Source organism: Pseudorca crassidens, chromosome 11, assembly GCF_039906515.1.
Source record: "Pseudorca crassidens isolate mPseCra1 chromosome 11, mPseCra1.hap1, whole genome shotgun sequence".
Taxonomy (NCBI): Eukaryota; Metazoa; Chordata; class Mammalia; order Artiodactyla; family Delphinidae; genus Pseudorca; species Pseudorca crassidens.
This window is the reverse complement of record NC_090306.1, coordinates 17,194,386-17,211,166: the sequence shown is the minus strand read 5'-3', so window position 1 is coordinate 17,211,166 and position 16,781 is coordinate 17,194,386. Positions and strand designations below refer to the sequence as shown.

Sequence of the window (16,781 nt, the reverse complement as noted above, 5' to 3'; positions counted from 1 at the left end):
TTGAAGCATTCAAATATTTGATGACCAACTGAGTGAACAAATGAATCCATTCACAGATGAACCACTATGAATAGAATTGAGTGATGGAATGCTGGGATATATGATGCCCATTAATGCTCCAAAACAGACACACAAAAGCTATTTTTAAAGTTCTTAATCAAGAGGCTTTTACTCTAAATGAAATTTTAATTTAAAAAACTCAGAACTTGGTTCAGTACTACTTTCAATTTAGAAAAAAATTATGTGTGTATGTATAAATGTATATAAGTATGTGTGTGTTTCTTTCTACCTCTCTGTCTCTGTCTCTGTCTCTGTCTCTGTCTCTTTCTCTCTTCCCTTACCCCATCTCCACCCCCCAGATCCTTCTCAAGTTCCAGAACACTGGCCTCAGGAAGGGGAGATCAAGATTCATGATCTGTGTGTCAGATATGAAAATAATCTGAAGCCTGTTCTTAAACACGTCAAGGCTTACATCAAACCTGGGCAAAAGGTATGGAATTCACTGCCATTTGATTTATTTCATACAAACCCTCAGATGGAACCACTCCATTACCACCTGAGCTCTTTAGACATCCCAGCCAACCACAGCCTCACTGGGCTCCCATTATATTCCCTACACTTTATAGGTCAGACCATTTGCACAAAAGAGAAAAGGGAGAGAGTGGATCCAGATAAAATACACATTGTCTAAGTTGTATTGCCATTCCTTCGTCTCCCATGAAGATCAAGAATGTGAACAATAGGCATGTTTTTCAAAATTTCTAGCTTTTGGCTCATGACCATTCCAGATATCCCCTTGAGAACCTTTGTGTTTGTACTAGCTCTAGTCCCAAAATGATTTATTTTAGTTATTGTAAAAAGAGCAAGTGTGCAGAAAAATGGACTCATTTTACATTTTGTTATAAAATCATCACTTCTAAGATAAAGTGGAACACTTGTTTGCTAGGTCAACAGTATACTAGATGCAAACATGAAGCCACAAAGGTAAAACAACACACCCACATAGAAATCAAAAGAGTTAGAGTGGAATCATTGAAGATTTGTTGAAGAACCCATGTTTTTAGCTTAATAATGATAATTCCTAAGGGAGATCTGAGAAGAAAATGATTATTTTAATGTAACTGTTTACATAGAGTTGCAGTTTCGTCATGGTGTCTTACCTAAGGTAAAAATACTTCTGCCTATTTTCTATCTTTTGTCTGAGTCCTCTTCTCTCTGAGTGACAGTTGATTTCTTAGGTGGGCATATGTGGTCGCACTGGCAGTGGAAAGTCATCGTTATCTCTGGCTTTCTTCAGAATGGTTGATATATTTGATGGTGAGTTACTAACTAAACTTTTTCATTAGCTGTGTGATGCTCTTCCTTAAAAAAAAAAATGCAACATCGACTTACCTAATCCTGCAGAAATAAAAAGTAAATATTTATAAGTACTGTGGGTCCTGAAACCCATGATTTGAGACAGGTATCCCAGATAAACAGTCTAGGAGTAAAGAAAAAACATAGAATTGGGGAAATAAAATTATTAGCCCTAAACTCAGCTCTAGATGTTATTATTAGACCATTCTATTCAATTGGTAAAATGAAAACAAGGCCATCCATTTTGAATAGCAACAGATAGAGGTGGCATTTCAAGAGGAAGGAAGAGAGGAAAAGACTGTCTCGCTTCCTGCAAACTAAATATATATATATATATATATATATATATATCTTTCCATCAAAGGAATAAAAAGAAGATAAGTAATCTGCATTTTAATTTTCGTGCATGACTTTTACCATCATCTTCTTAAAAACATGGTTTAATGATGTCGAGCATTTTGTTAGGAGGCAACCATTGCTGTAAAGTGCCAAGCACACGTTGACAATATACAAAAATATTTATTCATCCACAAAATTATTAATAATATTGAACATGGAAGTCATCTAATCTTTGCTTTAGAAAAAATATGTCATTATTTAGTCTGTCAAGTGGCCTATAGATAGGCCAACACATATGCCATCTTGAATGAAAGGAGATCCATCAGCTCAAGAAGTACTTAACTATTATTATCTGTAATGATTGTGATAATGGTGATAGTACCTCACATTTTTATCGTCTTTGACAGTTTATATTATTTAATTTAATCTACACAACAGCTCTGTGAGATAAAGAGGTCAGTTTATGAACAACAAAGTTGAACTGTGGTCATTGCAGGTTCTTTGGGGTTTAGATTCAGGGACAGGGTAAGTATCTGCCTCTAGGTGAGCAGCTTGCTCTTTCCATGGCTGGTAATAAGACACAGATACTTTAAGGATTTTCTGTGGGATTTGCATTATAAGCCAATTACATGATCCAAAGACAATTGATTGAAACTTTTCATTAAAAAACTGTGGTTATGATGAAACATATTAGATTAGCCATATTCTCATGAGTCCAGAAACATCATTTCAGGCCCCATGAGGACTATGATGACTGTTTTTAATACCGTTATAGGTGACTGAGATTTTAATAGATAATATATTATTCTTGAAAGAAAGTTTAAGCTAACATCTTGCCTGCTTTTGGGTCTAAATCCAGCTGGAAAAGGGACTCCAGTTGCCATTCTTCTCTGGGCATTCTCATCTCATAGAGCAATATTGTCTTTGCACAAAGCGATATGATAAAATAAATCTATCAGGGAAAGGCAAGGACGTCAAGATTGTGCAAGTCTATGTACAGTGTGGAAAAATTCACTAAAATGTGATACCTATGTCATAGAATTTACTTTCTTACTTGTAATGCACTGTACTGTTCAATCAATAAACGAGTGAATAAGACAGACAGAAATGCCCATCTTCAACGATCTTGTATTCTAGTTGGGGGAGAGAGACAATAAAAAAGATCAGTAAATGTATATAGAATATCCTGTGAAGGAAGATAAAGCCAAGAATAGGATAAAGGAATATTGGAAGGAAGAGGACCACTGAGGGAAAAAAGTACTTTTGGTTTGTATGAACCACATAAACTGCATAAAAAGTGGAAATCCCTTTAGGAGAAAATACATAAGAGCAGATATCACCGAAATGTATATTTTTCGTAGAGACATATCATGATGTTTTTAATACTTAAATGGAAAGCTTCCTCTTCTGAATTTCAGTTCTGAACTAGGAAAGTACTTCCAATTTGTAAACAGATATTACTTTACTCGTGATTTGACTACATGCCGCCATTTTTATTTTTCTTTAACAGGCAAGATTGTCATTGATGGGATAGACATTTCAAAACTGCCGCTGCACACACTGCGTTCTAGACTTTCAATCATTCTGCAGGATCCAATACTATTCAGCGGTTCTATTCGGTAGGTGACGTATTCATTCATCAGAAACCCATGTGCCTCAGGACTTACCCTTCGGCTCACAGGAGGGTTTTACTCAGAATTGCTTTTCAGGTAGGTGTGAAAGTTTGTCACCAAGATGATGAGGTCAAATGTTCTGTCCCACAGTTTGGATTGGGGCACCTAGAGTGGCTAAATCAACCTATAGAAGCCCATCCTTTGTGCCGCCAGAAGTTCATCTCTTCTATCCGACCCTACAAACGTCACTTTTTCCTCTGTACTTGGGGACAGTGATTCCTGGCAGACATTTCTGAGGTGTCCACCCTACAGACACCCTGCCTATCTCTGTGTGTCTGGTCTGGCCTCAGCAGATATTGAGTTTGGTTAATACCTTGAGTCCCTCCCATCACCCACAACTTCTCCTTCTGCCGAAATTGCTCTGAAGAAGCTGCTGCAGCCTTCTCCATGCCTGGTTTGCTGTTTCTCATGAAAAAAAAAAAAAAGAATGGAGGTACTACTCTTTGCTAGGTCCTTTAAATATTGATATATCATCTCATCAAGTCCTCAGAGCACTGCTCTAGTGTTCATATTATTGTCCCCATTTTACAGATGAGGATTTTGAACCTTAGAGAAGCTGTAGCTTGGCCAAGTTCATATACTTAGTAAGTGGTAGCACTGCCATTCCAAATAAAGTTTGTCCCACTCCAAGGTCCACTGTGTCATCATCCACCAGATCATCGCTCTCATTCCATCCACCCTCTGTTCTCTCTTGCTCCCCTCCTCTATCTACTTAACTGCAAAGTATTTGCCACCTTTTACTAAATATTCCTTGTCTTGAAGAGAAGATGTATGTAAGATTGCTCCATATTCAATTGTAAAATTACTTTAATTAAAAGTTCTGGGCATATCAGATTATTTAGCAATATTATAGTAAATCTATATCTCTGATTATATTTATTATGAATATTGTTATTGTGGTTGGTGCAGCATAGCTCATCTGAAATAGCATTGCACGTTCCCATATAGATTTATGTATTTAATGTCAGTTCTGTAGGAATACTTTGCTAGACACTATTCAAGTTATATTATACATAATATGAAAGTAGATGTATCCAATTTAATGAATTGTATCAAATCTTATCATGGATTTAAACTTACTAATGATATCATCGAAAACCATTGCCCGTAACATTCAGGTCATTCATTCACCCATCAAGCATGAATTGAATGCCTGTTCTATCCTAAGCACTGTTGTAGATCCTGGGCATACAGCAGTAACCAAAACAAATAGGATTTACATTTTAAGGAAAGAACAGCAGTAAGCAAATATACATTAAAAATCATTTTTAAAATTTATTCACTAATTAACTGATTTTTTTTCCTACAGATTTAATTTAGATCCGGAATGCAAATGCACGGATGACAGACTTTGGGAAGCTCTAGAAATTGCTCAGTTGAAGAATATGGTCAAATCCCTACCAGGAGGTCTAGGTATATTTTCTAAATGATACATTTATTTTTTACATATGCAATGAATTCTACATATCTACATTTTTTGCTGGACTCACATAATTCTAGTGTTAAATCTCCTTATGTTTAAAATAATCTCCTAAAGGTCATTAGGACAACTTCAAAATCTAGTGTTTTTGCAGGGGGTGCAAGAGGATGAAACCTTATAACCTTCTGTTCTAGGCGAGCAGGCCAAAATATTCCAATTAATACATTTATCTCTTTAGTCTTTCCACCATTGATGGATATAGATCAGTTTAATTAGAATGTTTCCTTGTGGTCATTCTGCTCACATGATTTACATGAATGCCTAACCCTCAGTAGGTAGATAAGAGGACTGGAAAGGCTGTTAGGTCCAAAGAGTACTTGGTACCATTTAGAAGCAGGTATTTTCTCCACAGGAGCAGCCATTTTCTTTGCTGCCAGGAGGGCATATTCCTTTTACTTACATAACATAATTTTTTGGAAGACATTATTTTCTATTACCTAGCTGCAGGATCAGTTTGGGTACTTGTGTAAGATATGAAACATGTACTCAAACGATCCCTGAGTTAAATTCAGTCCCAGATGTAGTATAATTTCTGGCAAATAACCGATGATAAAAACAAAAGAGCAATGTGAATAACGAAAGAACAACATGATTAATTAAACAAGAGAGAGTTCATGATATAGTCTTTATTCATAAAAGCGAACGTCTGTAGTTTTGGACTTCTGTTTCCTTAAAACCCGAACACATTTAAGAAAGCGTTGGAAAGGTAGTGGTTGGTTGGTATTCTAATTTTAGTACATAATATGTAGTTGCCAAATTGTGTTGTTTGGCATCTAGTTTGTTTTTTTTTTTAATTAACCCACAAAATAAAATGATGTTTGTTTGTTAGTTTATTTGGGAAAGGAGACTCAAAAACAATACCTTTTATGATGATAATTTAGTCCCAAGGAAAAGGCATCCCACAAACGAAATTGGGGCAGCGTGTCTTTAAGGATAGTTTTACTGACTTTGCCTGTGTCACCGTGGAAGTAATTGCAGAGGTCTGGGTGAACTTTCCCATGATAATTTTTGATGTCTGCTCTGGAAAGCCCAGCAAATGTACTTGAAAAATTGAAAAGTCTACTTGCGATAATGCTTACAGACCTTTTTTCCTTGGTATTTAGAGACTCTGCCCTCCCCCCATTAATAATTGGAAAAGCAGACAATTACATCTTTATAGTTCTCTTCACTAACATGAGACCTGCATGTACCTGTTTTGAATCATGGGCATAGTGTTTGGGGGTCTGGTACAGTGTAAGCAACAGGGAATTGCATTTACACTATGTAACTGAATACTGTTTATGCTCATTGTCTTAATAAAGATTACATCAGTGGTTTGATAATGATCTGGTTCATGCCAACTCTAGTGAAGAACATTCATCATGTCCTGCTTCCTTTTTATTTATTATATACATTAAAATTTGGAGAATAGATGCATAGCCTCCAGGCGTGAGAAATTATAAGAATTTGATGCAGTGAGGCAATAATCAATAGAAATTTCCTCTCAGAGCCCTACTAAAAGGTGTTTGAATCCTAATAATATAGATTATTTTGGAAATAGAACTTAAGCTAAACTCACAGTAGTACTTTATAAAATGTGGTTGAAACCAAAAAAAAAGAAGCTATAATGAGGACATAACTCATTTATCCATGCAATAAAGTTTCATTCAGCTACTATGTCAGATGCCAAGTGGTAAGTACTGGGGATACATTGATAAACAAAAACAAACCCAGTCCTTACCCACTAGGAGCTTGAAGTCCAGGGGGATGATATAATGGAAGGAGAACAGGTATTGGAGTTGAGAATATTCTGTTTCTTATCAAGCTCTACTACCAGTTAACTAGGTGATCTTGGGCAAGCCACATCATCTCCCTGGGCCTTGGATAATTCTATTAAATAATTAAATAATCTCCAAGGTCTTCCAGTCTTTAAAATGTTTAACAGTATTTTATATCCTACTATAAGGAGGGAATTTACCACCTGTTTTCAAACACAGTGTGACCCAGGATCATCTTAATTTTCCCCAGTTAAAGTTCCTCTTTGCTTTTCCAATGTGAAATCCTTACACCAGTACAAAGTGATATGCAGCATGTTCTTGTAGGACATAATGTGTTTTCCACTACTTTGCCCAAGGAAAATGTTCGTATCATTTCTTTAATGAAGTCCTTGCTTCTTTTTTTGATTTAGATGCAGTTGTCACTGAAGGTGGGGAGAATTTTAGCGTTGGACAGAGACAGCTGTTCTGCCTTGCCAGGGCCTTTGTCCGCAAGAGCAGTATTCTCATCATGGACGAAGCGACAGCTTCCATCGACATGGCCACAGTGAGTGCATTATCTAAGCTTCTTTAAATTGATGAGATGAAGAAATGCATGTGAAAATTACAATTTATTTTTCCTGATTGGATTCTGAATGCTCAGTACTATTGTTTTGAGTATCTTCTCAGCCACCTCCTTGATCAACCAATGATACAGCACAACAGAATTTCAGTAAAGGAGACTTGACTCTTCTTTTAAAGGACCTCCTATTGCCAATAAACATCATATAAATTTGTCATCACTTTTTTTCTAGTTTTATTTTATTTTACTTTATTTTTCTCCATTCTACCTCTTCTTAATTGAATAATAGTTGATTTACAGTGTGTGTTAGTTTCAAGTGTACATTAAAGTGACTCAGTTATACATACACATATATCTATTCCTTTCAGTACCATCACTTTTTGATAAATCCTCAAAACAGTAAAATTCCAGGGCTCAGTTGATGAGAGTACTGTACTGTATTCAAGTATTCAAGTGTTGTGTCGTGGAAGTTCTAAGATGAAGTATGCAAATCTCTATTTAATAGAATCTATCGATAATCGAAACCAATCATTTTCTAATGCAATTTGAAGATGGAGTCATTATAATTAATGTTGGCCAGAATTAATAATGGCCTTCTCAATGTATTCATGGTAACGAGGCAGAAACTTTGCCTTTTGAAAGAAATCATTTAAAAGTGTCAAATAGGGGGAGGGATAAATTAGGAGTTTGGGATTAACATATACACACTACTGTATATAAAATAGATAATCAACAAGGACCTACTGTAGAGCACAGGAAACTCTATTCAATATTCTGTAATAACCTATATGGGAAAAGAATCTGAAAAAGAATGGATATATGTATATGTATAACTGAATCACTTAGCTGTACACCTGAAACTAACACAACATTATAAATCAACTATACTCCAATATAAAAGAAAAATTAAATTTAAAAAAAGTGTCAAATATGTCCAAGAAGGATCTGTCTGGAAGGCTGTGATTGAGTGGGGAAAATATCACATTGAACTGCTATCAATTAATGTGTTCTTATAAAAGTTAACTTGATATTAAAAGTTTGGTATCAGAAAGGACAAAAATAAAAATCTTATTTCTTTTCTTACTGTACACTTTAGATTGAATAAAACTACCCAAAAAGGTGAAACAGCTTCAAGATTATTAAGAGCCATATATATGGAGGTGCTAATTTGACATCATTTACTTGTATTAAGTAAGACTAATCAGTTAAAGTACCTATTCAAAGTTTATATATCCTTCTCCGAGTTAAGATAATTTAAAGCAATGAAGTAGTTTCTAATGAAGCCATTTCACTAAGTAAACATAACTACATCAAAATTAGTATTAATTACTAAGTTCTTACAATATTGTGGCTTATTGTAAGGATAGTACTGCCTCAGTAAAGATGAGAGAGAGAGAAAGAGGGAGAATAAGAATGAATTAATTGGTAATAAACCATGTGATTGGAAGAAATAGCTCCTTCACTTTAAGACGTAGGTAATGGAACTTTTTTTCTGGGATAGAGGTAGAATCCTTACCCAGGACATCTTTTAAAATATAATGATAACAACGGTTTGTGGTGGGAGTAAAAATAGTTCCTGCCTGGAATGTACTTTTATGGATCAAAATCCAAATTTTTAGCATGTACTTTATTTTTTCCTTTTCTGACACAAAACTTAACACTATTTTAGGGTTTTATTAGTTTTGAATACATCCTTTTTATGGCATAACTCAAGTGAACATTTCCACACCCATTTGGTTTCATTTTCCTCATTCAGTTTCCTGGCAATAAATCTATCAGTCATTCCTAGTTGATAAGCTGAGTTTTATTTGCATTTTGAAGACACTACAGAAGCCAGCCAGAGCTTGCTGCTGGGCACTGCTCCCTGTTAGGCCTTCTGCAGAAGACTTAGCAGTGAGAGTTCTCGGAAGAGATTGGGCATGTTGAAGCCTTGTTCTTAGGGACGCAATATCAATATTATGGCAAGAGAAAGTAGTCCAGAGAAAACTCAGACTCTATTTATTTTTTGGCAGGAAAACATTTTGCAGAAAGTGGTAATGACAGCTTTTGCAGACCGCACCGTTGTTACAATAGCTGTAAGTATGGGCGACAGAGTTGATTTACTGCTCTTTGGTTTTTCTTCCAAGATTCAATATTCTTTATTTTTGAGCAATTAAAATATGTTGAATCATGTATTTCTCTGCTAATATTTCTGTATCTGTACAAAAAAAAGAAACAACAACAAAAAAAGAACAGCTATGGTTTGAAAGCCTTTACACTGTTTTTTTCCAAGCCGTCTGCCCTACCTTCCTCTGCTAGGTTACAATGAAAGAACATTCTCAGTCTCGGGATTCCAGCAGGTCGTGGCCTGTACTTTTTCACCAGATACAGATGGCAGTTCATATGGGATTATTCTTTCTTTTAATAATCGAATTGTCTGATGATCAGTTTCAGAAGCAAAATTCATTGGTTTGACTCCCTAGTCTGCTACTATTTGCACTTAACTTCTATGTTCCTATTTACTTAGCTGTTTGCAAAGAGACAATGAGACAGCTGTTCTGCCTTGCCAGGGCCTTCGTCCTCAAGAGAAGATAATCAAATTGAAAAAAATGCTTAAATCTTTGTAATGCCCATTATAGCTTACTTCAAAGAGGCCATGGTTTTGTCTCTTCCTCTTTGCAGATGGATGGATTCTTATTGACATTTAGGCTTACATTTAACAGAACTACTTTTTAAATGAACTGCTTAGACATTTTCCCCTCTTGCTGATTCTTTTCTCTTCTTTCCCTTTTTCTTTTCTCTCCAGCACCGTGTCTCTTCAATCTTGGATGCAGGCATTGTTTTAGTCTTATCTGAGGGTATATTAGTGGAGTGTGATACTGTTCCCAACTTGCTCGCTGTCAAGAATGGCCTCTTTACCACTTTGGTGATGACCAACAAGTAGACATCCTGAGCTACTCTGCCAAGTAGGCCATTCTCTGGTAGTTATCTTAGCAACCTCCCCCCAGTAAAGCCCAGCGAAGGCAGAGATTAGAGGGGAGGGAGGTGTTGAGGGAACCAACTACAGGGTATTATTATACAAATCAGTTCAACCGGGGTGCCACCGTGCTCAATACAAATGAGGCACTTGAATGTTTTCAAATGTACACGTGCACGAGAGAGAGAGTCGGGAAACCTGGACCCAGATTTACCTCTATCTTAAGGAACACTTTCGCTCTTCCTTGAGGATGTTCTGTAAGCGTCCTTAAAGTACCGTACACGTGATGCTCCTTACCTGTCCTGAAGAATGCATCGTTTAACTTAATAATTACTTAAGTTTAACAGTTGAGTCATAGGAGTTATGTATGGAGTGCTTGCTTGCGCTTCCAGTTTTGTGAATGATGCATGGGAGAAAGGGTACCCTTTGAAGTGCAGCTTTTTCAGGGTGGCTGGAAATGATTCCCCATCAGGGCCCACCTTCTGTAAACTGGGCCTAAGTAAAAAGAAATCCACTTTCTCTCACTTTCCCAGTGAACTCTGTGATTCTTTCTGCCCTGGAGTCGCTTGATTAACTCATTCACACTAAAGTGTGAATGACTTAATGGGTGAGAGAATTGGCTAACTTGAAAAATGTTTCTATAATATTTCCCAGAATTTTCTCACTGAAGAGATGGGGAGGAAGACCTTCCTGCTCCCCTGAAAAAGGCAGGTTAAAAGGGGAAAAACAGACCTTTGTTTACTCAAAGAACTAGTTTTCTTTACTCTGCATGAAGCATGGTATTGTTGGGTGCTCCCGTTTAGTCAACACCTGAAAGATACTTGAGCATAATTTGTATTTTTTTAACAAAAAAATATGTTCTCTTACCTGATTTCTGTTCTCCTACATTCACTGTTACTTTTCTGTGTACTTGACTATCTTTTACCCATTCTTCCTTTCAAGACCACCAGTGTGGAGGTGGCCACCAGGATACCTAGAGTTCTCTCCCCTGGACACACAGAAAGCTGTAGAGGAGAACAGATTACTGTGGGATCAACTCTTTTTACCAGGCTTATAGGAAGGAGAACTCCACGAATTTGTGGTAGACCCCTTGTACAGCAACCCTCAGCTCTGTTAAGAGTAACTATTTTTCCTTCCCTGATAAAAGTTGTTCTGTTACTTTTGGTAACTGCCGCTGAAAATTGTGGAATAACTTTTAAGATAACTTTCTCAGGCTTCGAAAAAGCAGCGCTCATACCCCAAAATAGTGCATGGCATTTTTTTAAGGAAGGTGATCTATTCTTCGCTCTTGATGAAATTAATTTCTCTGGAGCATTTTGAAAATTTCATCATTGCTATGACAATTGATACCGTACTTCGTCAAGTGAAAAATACTTTGGAGTAATAGAATAAACACTTGATATATTTATTTCTATAGGCCACGTGTTTCAATATTTTTAAAAGTAAACATTATTTTAGAATATCAAGGCAATGTTTATAATATTCTGTTTATGGATTTAGAAGCCAGGTTTTTTTTTAGTATCTATGATATGGTTATTGAAGAACTAATTTTTTTGAAGGGAATGCATAGCAGCTATTAAATAGCCCATTATGTTTATTTTTTTTCTAAATGTATGGGGATGCAAGTGGCTCTGGTCCATTCTCAAAGATAGGTAAACATTATCCTTCAAAGTGTGATAATTCCTAAATATATACCATTCATTACCTGTATTTAGTGAATGAGGTAGGTTTGTCTATGGATGTTGAAAATAGTGGTGAATGTTCTAAGCAGTCATCTTTATCACATTCCATATTCATGTTGCTTTTCCCCTCTAGTTGTGAGTGCCAGCCAGGATTGCTCGCTTTTCTGAAAGCATGAGCATTGAGACTACCCCATCTGCATGGCTCAGGGCAAGTGATAAGCCTTTGCTTCTGGGGACGGCTTTAGGCTGGACTTTGGATTGTTAGGAGAAGACACTTTGGAAGACTGTGTACCAGCTAGAGAGATGATATGTCTAGGTTCGGCAGTCCCATCTTCATACTGATGTTTTGACCTGTTCAGTCCAGGTCCAATATGGTGGGCCCTGGCCACCTGTGGCTCTGAGCACTTGAAATGTGGCTGGTCCTATTGAGAGGTGTCGTAAGTGTGAAATACGTACTGGATTTCAAAGACTTAATACTAATAAAAGAAAGTAAAAGATCTCATTAATAATTTTTATATTGGTTACATGTTGAAATAACATTTGGGCTATATTGGTAAAATACATTACTAAAATAAATTCCACCTGCTTATTTGTGCTTGTAAAATGTGGCTCCTAAGAGATTTAAAATTACATGTGCCTCACATTTGTGACTCACATTATATTTCCGTGGGACAGCACTTATCTTAGCAAGAGTAGTGAAAAGGTCCACGGCAAAGACTTTTCCCTTGTAAATCCTAACGATAAAAAAATTATAGCAGCTGACATTTATTATTTGCTCATATGTATCAGACAAAGTCCTGAATTTTTTTCTACATGGATTATCTCATTTGATCCTCACCACCGTTCTCCAAGGCAGGTACTATGACGACCACCATTTCACTGATGTGAAACGTGAAGCATACAAAAGTTGTTTGTTGCTCGAGGTTGCACAACCAAAACATGAGTCCATTCTAACTTCAGAGCCTTCATTCTTTTTTTTTTTTTTTTTTTTTTTGGCGGTACGTGGGCCTCTCGCTGTTGTGGCTTCTCCCGTTGCGGAGCACAGGCTCCGGACACGCAGGCTCAGCGGCCATGGCTCACGGGCCCAACCGCTCCGCAGCATGTGGGATCTTCCCGGACCGGGGCACGAACCCGTGTCCCCTGCATCGGCAGGCGGACTCTCAACCACTGCGCCACCAGGGAAGCCCCAGAGCCTGCATTCTTAACCATGATGCTAAGAATGACAGGTGAACAATCCTCTAAGTACCAGATCCTCCCAACAAAATGGTGGAAATAGCTCACACTTTGAAGTTAATAAGTCTGGTATGGTTGCTGGTTCCGCTACTTATTATCTGTGTGATACGCTTTTGCTTTACCTCTATGAACCCCAGCGTTCTCGCCTATAAAGTGGAGAGAGATAACACCCACATTCGAGGAATGTTCTGATGATTAACAAGTATTTGTGTGGAGTACCTAATGTATGATATATGCTCAGTAGGTGGTAGCTTTTATAATGATGAATTACTAACACCAAAGCTTCTCTCCAGATGGTACCATGTGGGAAGAGAGAATGAATGAGTGGCAGTGATCTCTAAAGGCAAAGAGACAGCATGCCTACCTAAAGTCCTGGATAATTCATTTTAACACTGCATGCCAGAATGGACTTCCCCCATGGTCTTACTAGAATTGAACCACCTTCCAGAGTTCTTCAAATTGTGTGTCAGCCCACGGAATTATTGACTCTACTCAAGGGATAATTTTAGTGTAGATTAAACTGTAACCCAACTGGTTCACGATGACTCTTCTTATTTAATTACTTAACAAACACTTGTTAGCCTACTCACGTTTCCATGAAAATGATGAAACTACTATATTAGCTACACCCAATTTAATACAGCCTATGTAAGACCATACTGGCTGGTGTATTAAAGTATGTAAATCAATCATACTTTAAATAAGAAAGAAAAAGAGGGGCTGCGCTTCTTGCACCTCCTGGCTTCCCAAGATAAAGAAATGTCCTTGAATAATCAGTGAAATATGCATGTTCCCTTGCTTTGGCTGGTGTCCTGAAATTTATAACGAATACATTTATTCTTTTTTCACTCACAGCATCGGGTTCACACTATTCTGACGGCAGACCTAGTTATTGTGATGAAGCGAGGAAATATTTTAGAATATGACACTCCAGAAAGCCTCTTGGCCCAGGAAGATGGAGTATTTGCTTCTTTTGTTCGCGCAGACATGTGAAGGAATGTCTTAAAACCATACGTGTATTTAAAATAATGCTGTCATAACGTACTTAAAGGATCATCAGCTTGGCCTTTGGAAAGTGGCATCCTAAACTTTTATATGCTTTTGTGAAACTTACTTGTTACGTTGTGGAATTTTGTAGTTAGTAACCATATCACTTTACCAGTGAATATTGTGTTTTCTATGTTGACATTTATTCTTCCTGGTTTTTTGTTTTGTTTTGCTTTCCAAGCTATTACTGCTTAATATGTTTATTACTGATGCTTTTTTCTAAAGATTCAGCCACATCACCTTTAAGAATAACAGGTTGTATTAAAACATGTACTTTAAGTGGTAAATCAACTGCTATGTTTAAGTCTGGTAAATATCTCTCAGGCATAGAAGTTATAATGAGTGTTCAGTATTATTGTACTCTGATTTATAAGAATATATTTTCCTTTTTGTTGGTGTCTCCAGATGTTATTGGAAGAAAATAAGAGGTAGACAGCTTTTCTACTCAGTTAGAAAGTGAAACACTCAAATTCATTATCTGGGGTCTGAGAATATTTTCCGTATTCATTAACATTAGTAATCCTGATGCTTCTTTTAGCAGTCTCTTTTTTTCATCTAAATTGTTTCCTGTCAGCAAGAAGTCATCACATTTATAATAATGCTGTAAAGCCAAAACCTGCACTAGAAAGATCATGAAAAGAGTTTGAAAATTTGACAAATTATACCCAAGGTTCCATTTTTCCCTGTCTAGTAAGAGGAGAGTTCTTAAGATATCAGGCATATTGTGCCCTTTCCAGACTGAAGTTCAAAGAGTAATTAGGCTCAGCCTTTCAGTGGCAGGTCAGCTACAGCTTTTTATGGTTTATTTAATCATTAGATGTGATTATGATCCTCAAGCCCTAAAATTCCACATTATTCAAGATTAGGGAGCATAGGCACGTGGCCTTATTTTCACAGGATATATGTATACATACATACATACATACATAGACATCTGTAGGTGTACATATATATGTAAAACAAGTATCTATTTCTAGGTGGAAGAGTGTACTTCTTTTAGACATTTATGCCCAATGGTGTCACACATGTATACATTTGCTCCTGCTCTGATTTTAATGTACATGTGAAAAGTGTATCAAAAATGTTATTCTAATTTTAATGTGCATGTTCACAGTGCATTAAAATGTATGACATATTAGTATTATGCTTGCTTAAATGTAAATTAATAGATTCAAAAAATATTAAAAGTTACCTTCACTGTCATGCTAGCAGCCAAAGCTTTCTACTGCAATTCTGTACCTGTTTGTATACATATCATTGATTTTCATGTGAGGATCCATGGGCATTGTAAGATTGTGAAGAATTATGATTGACGAAAAAAGAGAATATATGCTCCGTCCCTATAGTTCTGTGTTCAATTTATTGTATTGTGTATTCATGCTTGCCTGATGTTTACCTAAAATAAGTTTCACGAGGATGGACAAAAATGTTCTATGTTATTTAGCTCAAATTGTCACCTTTTGTTGTATATATAAAACTTCACTGGGAGAAAAATCCTCTTATTGTTTCCTAAAAGCTAAACAGAACAGAATCAGTAACTATTGATTTGATCTTGAAAATATTTTCCAAACATGCCACCAATCTCCTCTAAGTATTTCTGGCATTCAGATACTTTGTAAGGCTGAATTTACACGATGCTTGTTACCAAGTTATACCTCAATCTCACAGAGAAACTGGGATTTATCCACTGACGTAATCCCTCACAATATTTGTAAATTCTACTGCTATCCAGGCAACGTCAGTAGAAGCATATCTAATAACACTAAACAGAAAGTCACGTTTACCATTTTTACACCCAAGTGGTCACTGGTTTCCTCATAACTTTTAGTCACTTGAGTGTTTGTTTACAAAACTAAATTGAAAAGTCAAGGATAATTTTTTAAATTGTTTAATCATTTATTGTGTTATATGTATGATCTATTGAATATAGAAATGACTCATCCTGAAATAATATTTTACTAAATAAGTATATATATATATAGAAGACGACCAGCCTTTACCTAATCAAATTTCACATTCACAAATGTTACACTTAATTAACCAAATCGATTTTACCAATTTTAATTCCTTAATATTTGTTAAAAGCAGTAAATACATAAATCTTTATGTGAAAATAGATTATTGATATTGTTGAGAGAGAAAAAATACTTCTCTTAAAGGATTGTGCATCCTCGACTTTTATGCTACTCCCCACAATCAATATAAAAGTCAACTTCGCTCTAGACTAGAGAAGAGAAGACCCTCCTAAGTAACTGATACTTGAGGTCTGGGACCAAGTCTCGTTTGTCTTTGTACCCTTGCCATATGATACAAGTGCCTGGACCACAGCAGGCCCTAATAAGTATCGTTGATTGATCCACTGATTAATTTCACCATGTGCCTATAACTCTTCACTTTCTGTGTTGTGTTTACTGTGAAAGTATATTGCTTTGGTATTATATAATAAATTACTCTTTTTGTTTGCTTAATTAAAAAGGATGATTATTCTTTCACTTATAATACCATTGGGGATCAATCACGACTGATCAATAGATGTAAATTAACACAAGTGGACAAGACAGTACCTGACCGTGCTTTGACAATTTTGTTTCACATTTGCCACAGTCATGCACTTTATTAGCTTTATGTATAGGCTCTAGGGAAGTTTCCATCAAGTGGAACAACTATATCAATAAGTTTTGTTACGTCTCTAATTAAAT

The 16,781-nt window shown here is 36.3% G+C and overlaps 1 protein-coding gene across 10 annotated transcripts in view; it reads left to right on the top strand.

Moving 5' to 3' along the window:
* ABCC9 (ATP binding cassette subfamily C member 9) overlaps nucleotides 1-16,557 on the top strand; it is a 149,437-nt gene extending 132,880 nt beyond the window's left edge. For 8 of the 10 annotated variants that reach the window (XM_067695883.1, XM_067695881.1, XM_067695874.1 and 5 more), the window contains 8 exons: nucleotides 360-490; nucleotides 1,239-1,317; nucleotides 3,206-3,314; nucleotides 4,678-4,781; nucleotides 7,016-7,149; nucleotides 9,177-9,239; nucleotides 9,950-10,109; nucleotides 13,891-14,031. In XM_067695883.1, coding sequence (XP_067551984.1) covers nucleotides 360-490; nucleotides 1,239-1,317; nucleotides 3,206-3,314; nucleotides 4,678-4,781; nucleotides 7,016-7,149; nucleotides 9,177-9,239; nucleotides 9,950-10,087 — 758 coding nt within the window. In that variant the 3' untranslated portion in view covers nucleotides 10,088-10,109; nucleotides 13,891-14,031. Of the gene's footprint in view, nucleotides 1-359; nucleotides 491-1,238; nucleotides 1,318-3,205; nucleotides 3,315-4,677; nucleotides 4,782-7,015; nucleotides 7,150-9,176; nucleotides 9,240-9,949; nucleotides 10,125-13,890 lie in introns of all 10 variants that reach the window. The other 2 variants (XM_067695877.1, XM_067695875.1) reach the window with 2 other exon arrangements.
* The last annotated feature ends 224 nt before the right edge of the window (nucleotides 16,558-16,781 follow it).